This window comes from Pinus tabuliformis, chromosome J (genome assembly GCF_031772625.1).
Source record: "Pinus tabuliformis cultivar Carrire ecotype Pingquan chromosome J, CPIR1, whole genome shotgun sequence".
NCBI classification, from domain to species: Eukaryota; Viridiplantae; Streptophyta; class Pinopsida; order Pinales; family Pinaceae; genus Pinus; species Pinus tabuliformis.
The window spans coordinates 1,384,267,361-1,384,283,060 of record NC_142295.1 but is presented as its reverse complement, the minus strand read 5'-3'; the positions used below and the strand labels follow the sequence as shown (position 1 = coordinate 1,384,283,060).

General features: G+C 37.9%; 1 protein-coding gene across 4 annotated transcripts in view; it reads left to right on the top strand.

The window, feature by feature from the left end:
• Positions 1–15,700, top strand: part of LOC149232516 (pentatricopeptide repeat-containing protein At1g10910, chloroplastic-like) — a 386,506-nt gene that overhangs the window by 115,017 nt on the left and 255,789 nt on the right. For 3 of the 4 annotated variants that reach the window (XM_089379433.1, XM_089379431.1, XM_089379432.1), the window contains exons 3-4: positions 9,397–9,660; positions 10,153–10,455. In XM_089379433.1, the coding sequence (XP_089235559.1) occupies positions 9,397–9,660; positions 10,153–10,455 (567 nt within the window). The remainder of the gene's footprint in view (positions 1–9,396; positions 9,661–10,152; positions 10,456–15,700) is intronic. The other variant, XM_089379434.1, reaches the window with a different exon arrangement.

Here is a 15,700-nt window from a genome sequence, read left to right as displayed (position 1 = left end):
GCAGAGGCGACTATGGATACAGGGGAGGAGGAGGATGCAGAGGAGAGCAGTGGTGACCATGATGATGAGGACATTGATGCTGATTCTGATGATGACTCTGAGGATTGATGACTCATGAGTCATGGGCTACCTATTGCCTTGAGGCTTGTATACCTGTAGTTGTTTTATATTTTCTATTTCTATTTGCCATTGGCATTGCACCAGCACTACCTATGTAACACATTTTGATTTGATGACTTAATGAGAAAACTACAACTGTCAGTGTCTTTATCTTACTATCTTGTAGTTGTAAGTTGTCTTTCATTTATGAATCATGATTTATTTGACCACTGATATGTATTTGTATTTTGTATGTACTATGCATGCTATAGATGAAGATCTATGTTTGAAATCAATGAATTTGTATCATTAATTAGAATTTGTGTAAGAAATATCTAATTTTTAATATGTATATATATATATATTTTAATATATATATATATATATATATATATATATATATATATATTTTAATATATATATATATATTAATAAAATAATATATAACAAATCCTACGTGTCCTGTTTTGGGGGGCCAACGTGTCTGAATCCGACACTTGAATCCCCGTATCCTACGAATCCCGAATCCCCGTGTCAGGTGACTTAGCACCTCCCTAATTATTGGTCGATCTGAATCTCCAAACTTGATCATGTAATAAATTGGTTTGGTGAATTGCAAAACATATTTGACCTGTGACCAAAAGTACATGTCAAGAATAGTGTCCTTGGCTGCATTAGCACCATCTCTATCAGTGTTAATTTCATCCCATGTTTCAGCACACAACATATTAGTTAAAGCTTGTCTCACCTTCACTAGCCGCCTAAAGGTGAGGTAATAACTGGCAAATCTTGTCTTTGCAAGTTTAAGCAACTGCAACTTGGAGTAAGTGCCATAGAAGTAGTTTACCCTTGTATGCCCTGTGATGAATTTAATGAGTTGCTTCCCTCTCCTGTAAAGCTCGTTAATCCACCCACATTCTTTATGCTTCACAATATCATGCATCAAAAGGTTCAATGTGTGAACTAGGCACCCAGACCAAAAGATGTGTGGATGAGTACGCTCAATAATTTTTCCTGTTGCCTTACTGTTTGCTGCATTATCTGTGATCACTTGAACCACATTATTCGGACCAACATCTTTGATTGATTGCAATCGAAGATCTGCACTGTTTTGGGAAGATGCACTGATGGAGGAGGAGTCATGACATGTAATGAATACTGCACCACTAGCAGAAACACCAAGAACATTTATCAAATGTTGGTTTCTTATATTTGTCCACCCATCTGATACAATGGATACCCCACAATCTACCCACTCATTTGTAAAACGTGTCAAAGCTCTTTGAACCTTTGCTTTTTCTCTTTCTAATAACACTGTTCTAGCTTTCTCATAGTTGGGGGACTTGTATCTTTTTGGGGCTTCATTGATGGCCTTTACCATTTCATGCCAATAGGGAGAGCGAAGCACATTGAATGGTACACCGCAAGCACAAAGAAATCAGACTATCTTTCCATCCACATCATCCCTCCCAGTGACATTAAGGAAATCCCTTATTGTTCTTTTACTTCCAGAGTTTTCAGAAGTACCATGAGGAGATGAGCTACCAAATCTAGAGGTTGCACTTGATTCAGAATGAGTTTTTTGTTTCTTGCTTTTTTGTTGTGTAGCCTCCTCTATTTGGATGTATTTTCTTTTTTGTTCAGATGAAATGTTTGGGCAAATTTGTATCCCCACAACACCCTTTTTGTCATCACTGTCCATTACCCCACAAAGGTGCCTCCTCACACAGGTATATGAACCACTAAATGGTTTTCCTCCATGACAACCATGAGGGCACAAAAATTTGTAGCTTCCACCACCCTTTCCCCTTCATGTTTGGTCACATAGTTCCACAAGGGTGTTAATGCAGCTTTCCCCTCTAGTGTTTCAGTTTCCCCTTCAGGTTCAACTTCATCCCCTTCCTCTTCAAACCCTTCCTCCTCATCATACATTGGGTCACTCATATTGGGACCACTATCCTCTTGTGCTTCTTCCCTTCTATTCCTACTTCCCCTTGTCATCGTTAAAACCAAAAGTGGAATGATACATAGAAGCCAAAAGAACACCATCTTGGAATATGGATATAGGTGTTGGACAACCTGCAAGTAAATGAGCAAGTAGAAACAATGGGAAAGAGTAGGAGAGGGAGGAGAAAAATGCAAAAAAAGTCAAAAAAAATAAGGGAGTTTGGGGTTTGCACTTAACTTTTTAGCTCTTGTAGATGAAGTCCTCCAAGCTCCTACTCCAAGTTCCTCCTCCTTCTCCTAGCTCCTCCTCCTTCACTCTTCGCTCTTCTCCTCTCTTCTCTTCTCCAACTCTCATAAAATCAAAGTGAGAAAATGAGAGATGAATGGAGGCTTAAATCCCTTCATTCCTCACCCTAACCCAAGGTGGACCCCCAATAAGTCAAAATACAAAAAAATATATATATATATTTTAAAAAACAACGTTTTTTCGCCGTGCGACGGAAATGGAGGAAGCATGTATGGAATCGTACGCGATCCATATGCTTCGTCCTCTGAAGCGTGACACTTCATATGGCCAAAATGCCATACAAAACACGTTTTGGAAAAACTGAAATGTGTTTCGGGCACATTCTTCCGGAATTTCCAAGAAGTGTGTTTATCAATGCGAAATACGTTTCAGTTTTTTCGAAGCGCGTTTCGGATGACACTTCCCCCACGCATCCGTACGGATCACGTTTCGAGGTTTAGATCCAGGGGGGAATGTTTCCTGCAACACTGGGTAGGACACAATTTTTTCCTGCAGCAGTTGCTAGGAGAGGTTAGCGTCAGAAATTGGCACAATATGGATACTCAAAATGTCTCAGATTTATCTACCAGATTAGATGAAGAATTCGCATGCCTAGCAAATTTAGCGTCAGTAGATGTTTGGTACATTGATAGCGGGGATTCAACTCATATAACTGGAGTACGAGAACATTTCTAGAGGTATCAAGAAGAACAAATAGACTTCCAAATTACCAATGTTCCACCAATGTTCCGGGACGAGGGGGCGAGGGAGCGAGGGGGCGCGGGAGCGGCCTATGCAAAAGCTCCCTACCATTTTTTAGGAAACGTGGGGGAGCGTCAGGGTCTTAAAAATTTATAAATATAAAATATAATTTATTAATTGAGTCCACTATGACAATTTGGTTTGAATTGAAAAGCTACAAAGCATGATCATTGATATGAATATCATTTGACATTATCCAAATTTATAATATCATATAAAATAATAAATTTAAAATTCTAATTTAGCTTGGTCAAATTCTAATTTACATTTTGGTCAGACAGAGGGAGAGCTTCAGCTTGATAAGGTAGCCACTGAATTCTGTGAAAAGGTAAATGAACAGATCAGGAACACTGCATTGGCAGTAGAAAGGGCAACTACAATGTGTTGTCCAACTGTATTGGATCCAACAGCTAGAAAGTTTGTTATATTATATATAATATAGACAGTACACCATATGCTGAAAGAAGAGTTTTAGTTCCAGGAGAGATGAGAAGATCACATGAGAGAGTTTCTGACAGTTTACTATCAAATGACATTGACTGCAGGATGACCATCTGCGAACCAACTTGGGTGACCGACGATGGCATGGATAATTTGTCTACCTTATTAGAGCAATGCCATGCAGTTCAAACTTCAAACTAGCAGTGTATTTCAGGGGTGAAAATAATTTTCAGACCTGAGAATTCAAGCTGAGCCACTGTGCTCTGTGTAAATTTTGTAACTGTATAAATTCATATATAACGACAGTTCCTGAGACTTCTTGTTGCCCATAGTATTTTGTCATGCTTGCAGTAAACGCATGTTAGTCTATAGTCCACCCAATTATTTCCCACATGACATAGGTGCTGCTTCCATAGTTTGTATGTCAATTGTCATGCAAATTAAAAACACAAACTGAATGTCTCATATTCTTTGCCTGTTACTCCAGTTATCTCCCCACTGTAATCCAGCCATCACTTGAGAAAAAAAGGAGAAGTTTTAAAAGGGAAAATTCATGTACGTGCTATATGGTCCAGCAAATTTCCATGATACTGACCCTCTAAAATAACGCTTGTTGAAACCAAAAGACAGCACAAGACGTTATCCCCATACAGAACATGAGTAGCTTTGTACTACTTTAGGTCTATTAAATCATAAACTATAAGCAAGGCCATTTTTTGGGAGCGTGGGGAAACGTCCCCTCAGGGAAGGGAAACGTTTCCCTGGCACGTCCCCCCGAGTTTCCTCCATTTTGGGAGCGTGGGGAAACGTCCCCTACTCGTCCCCAAGTCCCTGGAGTGCGGGGGAGCGAGGAAACTAGACCCCTAGGGGGGGGCGAGTCCCCGTGGAACACTGCAAATTACTATGGGAAACATAACATATGATGTATACTTCATGGGAAAGAAAGTATACGTCATGCATCCAAGCTAGAAGAAGAAAAGACAAATTGGGATTAGAAGCAACAAGTTGTATAGATTGCAACTGGAATCACCGATGACACTGATAGGCAACAACTATAATGGTGGGAAGGAGCGAAATGAATTATGGCACAGGCGAATGGGACATTTACACCATGGAGCATTGAGGATGCTCAAAGAGACTGTTACAAGAGTACCAATCCGTAGTAGTGAACATGATGACTTATGTAGAGGATGTGTGCTAGGGAAGTACACTAAAGCAGTTTTTTCCAGAAGTAACAATAGAGCAAAATGTGTATTAGGATTAATACACTCAGATATCTGTGGTCCTATGTCGACAAGCTCTTAGTGGTGGTGAATACTTCGTCACCTTTATCGATGATCACTCCAGAAAAACCTGGATCTATTTCTTAAAGACCAAGGATGAGGTCTTTGATTGTTTCCGAGAGTTTAAAGCTCTTGTTAAAGGTATTGCGTTCAGATAATGGTGGAGAATATATAGACAAAGACTTCACAAATTTCTGCACAAAGGAGGGCATCAAAAGGGAGTGGACAACTCCATATAATCCGGATCAGAATGGAGTAGCAGAACGGAAAAACAGAACTATTGTTGGGGCAACCAAAGCTATGTTATATGATTAGGATCTACCTAGGTGTCTATGGGTAGAAGCTTGCAACACAACAGTGTATCAATGTTGCAGTAATCGCTATCAGGATATTATCGACGAGGGGAAAAAATTGGAAAAAATCGTAAAAATCGGGAAAAAATCAGTAAAATCGGGAAAAAATCGTAAAATACAAAAATATTCATTTTTTTTTTCAATTTTTTTAATATCTAAAGCATCTACAACATAAAATAAATACATTGACACATAAATATGATAAAAGAAGTAATATATAAGATGTGTAATATCATTTCTAGTGCTACATCACACATAACAGTGAATCATGTCCTGAATAGTAACTTCTGACACTCGAGTCCCAACTCAGCCTCAAAATATCAACAAAAAATATAATAATGTATCTCATATCATGAGTCATAATGTCATATACAATGAAATGAACCAAATAACTAAAGTCTAATACTACTGATTTCCTCTGCCCCTCTAGATGTAGATGCCGGTGGAGTTGGCAGTGGACTCTGCTGTGCTCTAGAAGCTGAAGAACTAGGAGCTACAGGAGGTAGACCACATCCTCTACTGGTGACAGGGGGTAGCTTGGGTAGGTTGTGTCACCTCTTCCTCCTGTTGCTCCTCCTCATCAAAAAATCGAGAAAAAAGGTTTTTTTTTTTGTTTTTTTTTTCTTGGTTTTCCAAGATTTTTCCCAAAAAATCGTGATTTTTTCAAGTTATCGTTATTTTTTCGTAATTTTTTGTGAAAAAAATTAGTGTAAAAATCTGGCGATAATATCGCCAAACTCAAAAAATCACGATTTTCCGATTTTATCGCGATTTTCGCAACAGTGCAATGTATATCCAGAATAGGACTACTCATAGAGCATTGGGGAAGAAAACGCCTGAAGGAGTTTTCACAAGGAAAAAGCCGAAGTCAATCATCTCAGGATATTCAGAAGCGTGGATTATTGTCACATTCTAGACGAGAAGTGCAGTAAACTGGATCAGACTGCAGAAAGGGGGTATCTCGTAGGATACAACGAGACCTCAAAGGCATACATAATCTACATTCCTAGCAGTAGGCAGATTGTAGTGAGACGAGATGCAAAGTTCATGGAGGACAGAGCTTTCAGGAAATCTCGTGAGATGCCTGCAGAAGATCAGTCTGGAGATGTTCCATTAGTCCAAGTGCAACAAGGAGGACAGGCAGGAGGACAGACACCTTGATCGAGTACAGTGACCAATACCATTATCTCCTAAGCAGGAGGAAATGTAGATAGTTCTCAGCAAATGGAACAACAAGATCAGGAGGAGGAGTTGGTTGAACCTCCCACCACCAGTGGTATAACCAACAGAGAAGTACAACAAATGTTGAGGGACGCAGAGGCGTTTGTTGGAGCTCCTAGAACTGAGAAAAGGTAGTGTAGACAACCTGACAGATACCAGGCATTGGTAGCTAAGGTTGAAGAACCCTCTAGCATTTAGGATGCTGTTCAACACCAAGTATGGGTGGATGCCATGGTGGAAGAATACAACTCCATCATGACGAATGATGTCTGGGAAGTAGTACCTAGACCAGATGATAGATTAGTTGTAGGATCATATTGGATCTACAAGATCAATTACGCTGCAAATGGAAGTATAGAGAAGTACAAGGCAAGGTTCGTGGCAAAGGGTATGCTCAGAAAGAAGAAATAGACTATGAAGAGACCTTTGCCCCAGTTGCTTGATACACCTCTATCAGATCTGTTGTATCCCTAGCAGCTCAAATGGGATGGGAGATTCACCAGATGGATGTCAAGACAACATTCTTGAACGGGGTGATAGAAGAGGAGGTGTATATAGAACAATCGGAAGGCTTTGAAACTCATGAGAAGAAAACTCATGTTTGCAGATTAAAGAAAGCCTTGTACGGGCTCAAGTAGGCATCCAGAGCATGGTATGGTCAGATTGATAGTTACTTATAGTAGTTGGGATTTGTCAAGAGTGATGTTGATCCCAATCTCTACTATTTGATGGTAGAGAATGAACCACTTATTTTGGTATTATATGTAGATGACTTGTTCCTAACTAGGTCATCCAGGCTCATCTAGGATTGCAAGAAGAATCTTGAAGCTGAATTCAACATGAAGGACATGGGGTGGATGCATTATTTTCTGGGGTTGGAAGTTTGGCAGAAGAATGGGGAGATCTTCCTTGGACAAGGAAGATATGCTACAGAAATTCTGAAGAGATTCATAATGCAGGATTGTCGATCCTTGGCTACTCCCATGATCAGCAATTGGAAGAAAATAGATGCATCAAGAGACAAGGAAGTAGATCCCACCTTGTACAAGCAACTCATTGGGTCGCTCATGTATCTGGTCAACACTAGGCCAGACGTTTTCTTTGCTGTCAACACTCTTAGTCAATTCATGTTGGAACCAAAAAGGGTGCATTAGGCAGCAACTAGACACATTCTTAGGTATGTATGCAGAACAGTCGAATATGGGTTGAAATACTCCCAAGGGGAGGATGTTAGTTTGAATGGGTTCACAGATGCATATTGGGTAGGTAATTCAGTAGACCGAAAAAGTACCTTGGATTATTGCTTCAGTGTTGGATCAGGGATGATATCTTGGTGCAGCAAGAAGCAGAAATCGGTAGCTCTGAGCTTAGCAAAAGCAGAATATATGGCAGCTAACACAGCTATGTGCGAAGCTATATGACATAGAAAATTGCTTGTGAGCTTGTTCAGAAAAAGGATGGAAGCGACCAAGGTTTACTATGATAATTAGAGTTATATCAAACTCTCTGAGAATCTAGTATTTCATGATCGGTCGAAACACATAGATATCCATTGTCACTTTATCAAAGACTGTGTTCAGCGTGGGGCAGTACAACGATAGTATGTCCCCACAGGAGAGCAGGTAACCGATATACTCACAAAGGCTCTCAGAAGAGCCAAGTTCACTCAGTTTAGAGAGTAGATGGGTATGGTAGAAAATCCGTTTCAGTAGCAGCAATAGTTTGCAGTGCATGGACAGTTGACAGTGGCAGTGCTAGCAGCAACACATGCAAAAATTCAGAAGGAGCTGTAGTACGGATGCAATGTTGGCAGTGGTAGTGTCAGCGACAGTACAGTTACAACAACAATATAGTTACAACAACAACGCAGTAGTTGGTGGACAACATGTCAGACATCAACAGTGCAAAGGACGATGCTTCAGAGTCAGAGCAGTATGCAACAACAATATATTGCTAGAGCACATTCCTCGCTAAGAGGGAGTGTTGATTTGGGGTAGCATCGGATGTGCTCTAGGCCTCAAAATTTGCAGGAAGGCTTAGACACATGCATTCTCCAATACCCAGAAATCGTTTTGGGAAATTCCACTTGGAGACAGTTTTATTAAAATAATTAATTATTTTTAATGGGACCCTAAGTCTAAACTTAGGAAATTAAAATAATTAATGGGTATTAATCTAAACTGTGGGTGAAACTTCTAGAAGAAGGCAGAGATCAAGTCAAATGATCCTAACCGTTGATTAGAATCTAATTTGGGCTGTTGATTGACCAACAAAAGATTATAACAGGAGGCTTGCTGGGCACTTGGAGAACACACCATAGGCAGATACTCAGTTACCTGAGTAAGATTGATTTTCTCACTGGTCGAAGTTTGGCAAGAGAAAATCGAATCAGAGGGAGAGTTGCAAGTGAGAAAGGAAGAGAGGGCATCAACATCTTCAGAGAGTGGAAGGCAGCAAGACGCAGAGTAGGAACAGGGTGACGCAAAAAGAGGCAGCACAGAGGCAGATTGATGCAAAGCTTGCGTGGGCAGCTTGACACTGGGCCAGTGTGAGAAGTTTGATGTAGAGGGACGCAGAAGGATTCCTAGGAAGAAGAAGTGCTTCACCTGGGTCAGAAATTTGTTAGGGAGCATCTGTAAAATTTCTCATTCCTGTTTTGCTTGTTGTAATTTGTACATGATAATTTGCTAAAGAATAATAAAACCCTCATCTGTTGCACCGGTTTTCCCACATTGGGTTTTTCTGGGGACAATTGCCCAAAAATAACTGTGTCATTGTGATTGTATTTGTGCCAGTATTTTTTTTCTTACATTTACTTTTGTAATGTTTTAATTGTGAAGGCTGCAGTAGAATATATTTCGATATTTGCCGTAAGAACACTATGAATAACTTATTTCTGAGATAATAAGTAGATGAAATAATATTAATCACTGCAGTAGGATTTCTATTTAGAAATTTTCACAAATGGTGGACTAAATAGACTTTGTTTTTGCATATGTTACAGCTCTTTGATTGGATGAAGCAACATGGAAAGGTTAGTGCTGCCTCTTATACAAGTTTTATCACATTGATGGGCAAAGGACGCCAAACCAGAATTGCATTGGAGTTGTACTACAATTTGGAAGATGAAGATATCAAGTCAAATGTCTTTGTCTGTAATTCAATGTTAAAATGTCTTATTTCCAATGGAAGGGTTGAAACTGCTTTCAAGCTGTTTGAGCAGATGAAGGAAGGGGGCCTAAATCCAGATATTGTTACATACAGTACGGTATACTCATCTACTTTTCTTCATGTTGAAGTTTGCAATTATTTGCTTTGATATTTGTGGAATATGAAAGGGCTTTGTTTGGGTTAAATCAAAATGGTTTCAGGGGCTCTTGGTTGATTTACAATTAGGATGGAAGTATACTTTTGTAAATTGGAATTATTCTTCACTGTATGAGTATCCATGGCTGGCTTTCTGTGATAACCTTTTTAAAAGCAATACATGTTTTCACAAGTGAGAATTTTACTTGTCTTTTTTTCAACTTAAACTAGTGTTCTAAATCATTTTAAGTTCTTCTAGAGGGCTCCGGTCAGTTGAACGTGTTCTGCACGAAATATATATGCTGTTAGACATATGTAACAAAATTTAGATCTAAAATTGATATTATTTTTCTTATTTCTTAATTGGAGTTTGGTGTCAAGTACATGTTTTGACATGCTGGGTGAAAATTTTCTGACATTTGTTTTGTAATCTATATCCATATGGGAGTATTAGTTACTTGCAGGCTGTGTTAAAGCTCGACATGGGTATTCCAAAGCTTGCAAGTTGATAGAGGATTTCAAAGGGATGGGTTTGAAGTTTGATTCAGTCATGTATGGATCTCTTTTAGCTCTCTGTGCTTCACATAATCTTGATGAAGAAGCTGAGACTTATTTTCAGCAGATGAAGAACGAAGGTCTTCCTGCCAATGAATTTCACTATAGCTCACTCCTAAATGCATATGCAGCAAAAGGAAAGCATGAAAAGGCTGAGAAATTAATAGATGGTATGAAGTCTGCAGGCTTAGTTCCAAACAAGGTAATTGTGTCAATGCTATTGCCTCTGGTCCAATTTTATCATATCCCAAACAGGCATTGGTTGTTTAATTCTTTGAGAAAGTACTTTTATTTAAGCTGTAGGATTAGATCAGATTTGAGATGCCTTATGTATTCCCTTGCTTATACATGTTCAACTTCCAGATGCATTGACATTTTTTGGTTAGTTAAGGACATCAACACATTTCTTTCTTTTGTCTGTCATTCCTCACATAGAGCATATGTGATTGAATTTTGGAAGCCATATTGATAAATTTTCATGCTTCTGAGCTTTCTCACCATTCCTTTTGTTTGAAGTGCTTCCTTTCAAGTTTAAACTTTAGAAGCATTACAATTGGCCTGAAAACATCAGGTACCATGTGGTACATTTTCATGGATGATATGGCCCTGGAAGTGCAAACCATTAGTCACAAACAATTTCATTCAGCTAAGCTGTAGTGACAGCAGGGTACTCTTCTGTCAAAATTTTCTAGGACTTGCTCTTGGCCCCGACCACTTATTAGTGCCTCTAGGTGATTTGAACCAAGGTGGGTGGCCTGACACACCACTAATTTCATTGCTGAACAACTATGTAGAGCTCTAAAATGCCCTAAATTTAATGAATTTAACAAAGTTTAACAAATTCATATTGAGAATTACTGTGAAGCCCTAAATCTAAAATTTTATTGTAAGGGTTCTAAATTCAGAAACTTAGAATTTACTTCGAACATTGCATACAATGAAATTTAAGAACAAAACTTATCAATTCAATGTAAATACCTGTTTTCTTCTGAGTTTGATGTCGATCCCAGATTCTGGGTTGTCCCCGCTTCTTTTTGCTCTAGTTACCAAATGATCGAAACCTCCCAGCCAAACTGGGTACAATCCTTGGTACCCAGCTTCAAAATACTTCGTAATTGAAGGACTTTGACCCCCGTGCCCAAAGGTTTCAAGAACAATTGCTCAGATGTCCGATTCTCAATTCCAATATCTCAGCTCAACAACTTAGTCTTCAACTCCCAATTTCCTTTATTGTTCCCCCTCCATTTCTCCCAAAAAAAAAGCTCTCCCTTCTGCACTCCCTCGCTTCTCCTTATATCTCCAAAACCTCACCGTCTTCCCTTCCTTCCACCGTCTCCCTTTCGTTGTCCATCTGTTTTCCTTGTACTTATCCTGTTACATGGAACCTCCATGATCTTTAGAGGCGGTCACTTTTCATTATAAATAATATTGTTTGGTTAAATTGAATGGATTTGATTTTTTTCTTTTACTTTTAAGAAATAAGTTTTGTCGACTATTTTAGTCTTTATATTTTATTTAAGAACTTTATTCAATGTTTATGTCATATGCCCTTTTAATTATATTATTTAGTTCCTTTTCTTGATATAGTTTTATGTTATATTTTTTCTGTAAAATAACATGTATAATTCTTTTAGTTAATATATAAAAAATGTTATTTATTTTAATTTCACTTTTACCTTGTAAAGTTTTTTGTATTTATTAATATATATATTTTTGAATAGTACCTTAATTGGTTTCATATTATAGGGATGGTATATTTAGTGCCCCACTCTACATATTCATTATGTTCTAGTGAGTTAGGTATTTACTTAGTACTTCAATAATTAATTCATTACTCTATACTTAGACATTTTCCAATATCAGCTAATATGTATACTAGTGCGATATATGCGATGCATGCATATGTAGCTATCATATGCATGCCTCGTATACATGCTAATATTGCTCTGCTACTTGTGAATCGAGATGGGTCATTACAAACTATCCATTTGGCACTTTCTCATCATTCTCAATGTCAAATGTGAAAAGGCATCTTCCTTGTTGCAGTTCCAAGGACATGTTTTGTGAATTTTCATCAGAAACCCATATATCTGCACCATCTGTTAGATAATTTGAGTTCAATTATCTAAACAAGTAGAAGAAGCATTTCCTAAGGCCAATTTAATACTAGTCTGCAGAGTACTGGAGAAAATAGTGCTAGTCTTTCATTGTGCATCTTTGTTTTAATATTTTGTAAATTGCCCTCTACTTACTTTCCTCACATCCTACTCCTATCATTTTTACACTGGTGGAAAAGAAAAAGAGAACAAACATATTTACGTCAGCTAAATCAAGTCACATAGGATGCTTTCTAAGTTGTAGTTTATGTGATGATTTCTAAGTTCTACCTTTGCAAAGAATATTGAATGCTATATATATTTAATTTTGCTAGGTGATATTATTTGGGGTGCTATTCTGATTCATTTTGGACAAATTGATGTTCAAGTAATTATTCAAATTTTAGAGTAACTAATATTGTTCACTTTCTCATCTAATATGTTTATGGAACTATATCTAGATATGTTTAACATGTTTATTGCTACATAACAATATATGTCTCCTTTCCTTGCAGCACTTCTCCAGCTGTTTTGACAAAGAAAACCATCCTTTTAAACCGTCAATTTTGAAAAAGGTCTTCATTAGCATAGTGTCTATGAACTATATTTTGTATGGATTGTCTTGTGTTGCCATGTTTAGAGCTTGGAAAAAGTATTTTGCAAATTATTTTATTGATGAAGGGAATATGTCTCTAGCTGCACCCTTTTGCTTCCCTTTTCCTCCTACAATTACCATCCATTTTTTTCATCTCATTATGATAGTAAAGTAAAAAGATATCATAATCATATTATAGGATAAGGTAATGTTATAAATGATCAAAAAGATAGGTCTCTGCCTCTTGGAAGTACAGTCAATGATACTAAGTTGTAGGAATGTGTTAGGCTACTTTGAAAGCATGGAACAAAATAAATATATGATGTTAGTAATACAGCAAGGAAAGAAAAAGAAAAGAAGAATGCAAGAAATATCCACTAGATGCTTGTAAGATAATATGAGGAGGTAGAGAGGGAGGAGCAAGAAACTCTTGCCGCTGCATTCTTCACTACTCGGTTTCAACCATGGCAAGTAGGCCCAACACCATATTGCTACACTCATCACTGAGAATAGGCCCCGAGTTCGGATGGGATTCCTTCTGAGTTTTACAAGGCCATGTGGGTTATGGTCAGTGTTATCTGATTGGACCAATTTTGTAGCTGGTCAACCCTAGAATTTGGAACTAGAGTGGAACTGGTAAATAGCTAGAAACAAAAGCTGGTTGACCAAAAAATACATAGAATATTTAAATTTTGATTAAAAAATATATTAATGTACAGCAATGCGAATCCAAACCTTTAAACACAAATATGCAAAGATTTCTCATATACTTAGCAAAGGTGCATATAACAAATTAGCACAAAGTGTAATCCATATCTGGGTTTTGAACAAAAATATATAAACAAAGAGGCCCTAAATGGCATCTAGAGTTCAAAACTAAGCATGGTATTTATTAAGTTTTATGTTTTAACTAATTACTACTAGACTCTACAATCTAATCATATTTAAGAATAATTTGAAGATTATTCATCTTCTACATCCTTAGTGTTTAAATTTGAAAGGATCCTCTAAACAAACAATTACTTATGTTTTTATCTTCGGTTCATCTTTTTCTTGCATTTATTATCCATCATAAAGAAATTGCACAAAGGATCTCAACAGTAAACACAAATTGCTAGTAGAGTAATAAAGAAACAACCATACAATAACACAATCATTTACCCTGGGAAAGCCCACATGGGGGAAAATCCCAACAACCTTTTCAATAGTGAAATCTTCAATTCAACAGAGATACATCTAAGGAAATAACTGTTCAAAACTTCAAACCTGGTCCATCCTCCTAGTCAAGTCAACAGGCCCAAGAAACATGTTCGGTGTTAGTTTTTATAGCATCGGATGTGTTCTAGACACAAAATTTTGTGGAGAGGCTAGAATACATGAGATCTCCAAAACCTAGAAATTGTTTCTGGAAATTCCACTTAGACACGACTTAATTCGATTATTAGTCATTTTAAAAATATTTCCTAAGTCTAAACTTAGGGAATATGACTAATTAATCAGAATTAATTAAGTCATGGTGATAATGTTCTAGAAAAGTACATGGATCTATTTCTAGTTAATCCTAACCATCGATTAATATTTAATCGTGGCCGTTGAAGTCTCAACGAAGGATTATAAGAAGTTGATGGGGCTTGGAGAATATACACCAAATCAGTTGAGCATTTGATTTTGCTGGGAAATCGATCTCCAGAGTAGCAACATTCAGTTGCTGGAGGTGATTCAGTGAGATCGAAGTAGGGAGAGAGGGGCATAAATAGTGAGGTCGGAGGAAGCTTTTCCAGTTCCGGCGAGTACATTGTAGAGAGGCAGTGCAGAACCCTCTTGGGGAGATTTCTATTTTGTTGGGGAGAAGGAGAAATTCTGAGCCAGAAGCTAGGTAGAGGGTCTGGAGGCAAAGAGTATAAGTTTCCCAGACAGCAGCTGACGAGACACTGAGAGGAGACGCAGTTCTGAGCTTGTGGGACGCAGTAACTGCGTAGGCTGACATAGTCACTGTGCAGAGGGAGCAAGGAGCAGCTCAATTCGAGCTGAGGTCAGTGTGGGAGAAATTTTTCTCACTAGTTATTATTGTCATTGATTTCTCTGTTTGGATTGCTAGTTTAAGCATCCATAGTTCGTACTTAGATTTTGACTACTGCATAATATTAAAACGCTCAGCTGCTGCACCGGTTTTCTCGAGTTGGGTTTTTCCGGAGACGTAGTCTGAAAATAATGGTGTATTTTGTGTGTATGCATCTATTTCATCCAACGTTTTTATTTCTTCCGCATTATTTGTTTTGCGAAGTTTGTAGTTTATTTGTTATGATATTTGCCGTAGCACACAACGAATAACTTTTTTTAATTAAATTAATGAATAGAAGAAATAACATCAGTTGCTGCAATAGGATTTGGGGTTAGCTGAATTTTCACATTCGGTTCTGTCATTTCTTATTCATATGCTCATCACTACAAGTCCATTGTACCTCAGAAAATCTGCTTCTTTCTTGCCTTCTTTACATGCCCAAACATAAGAATATGCCTCAGAACATAAGCTCGTTCTTGCTTCAGAAATTTGCTGTTCCACAGAGATTTAGTATGCAAGAATCTCAGAAAAAGTTCAGCCCTGTATGAGTGATAGAGAGCTGCCCTTTCGTCCTTGTTTTTACCGCAGAAGAGATCATATCTTGTTAGATAAAGCAAATGCCCTTAGAGCAGGTCGAATCACTTCTATTTATATAATTTTTGGTGGTCGAATGGGTGTGACTTTGCTGGAGCCA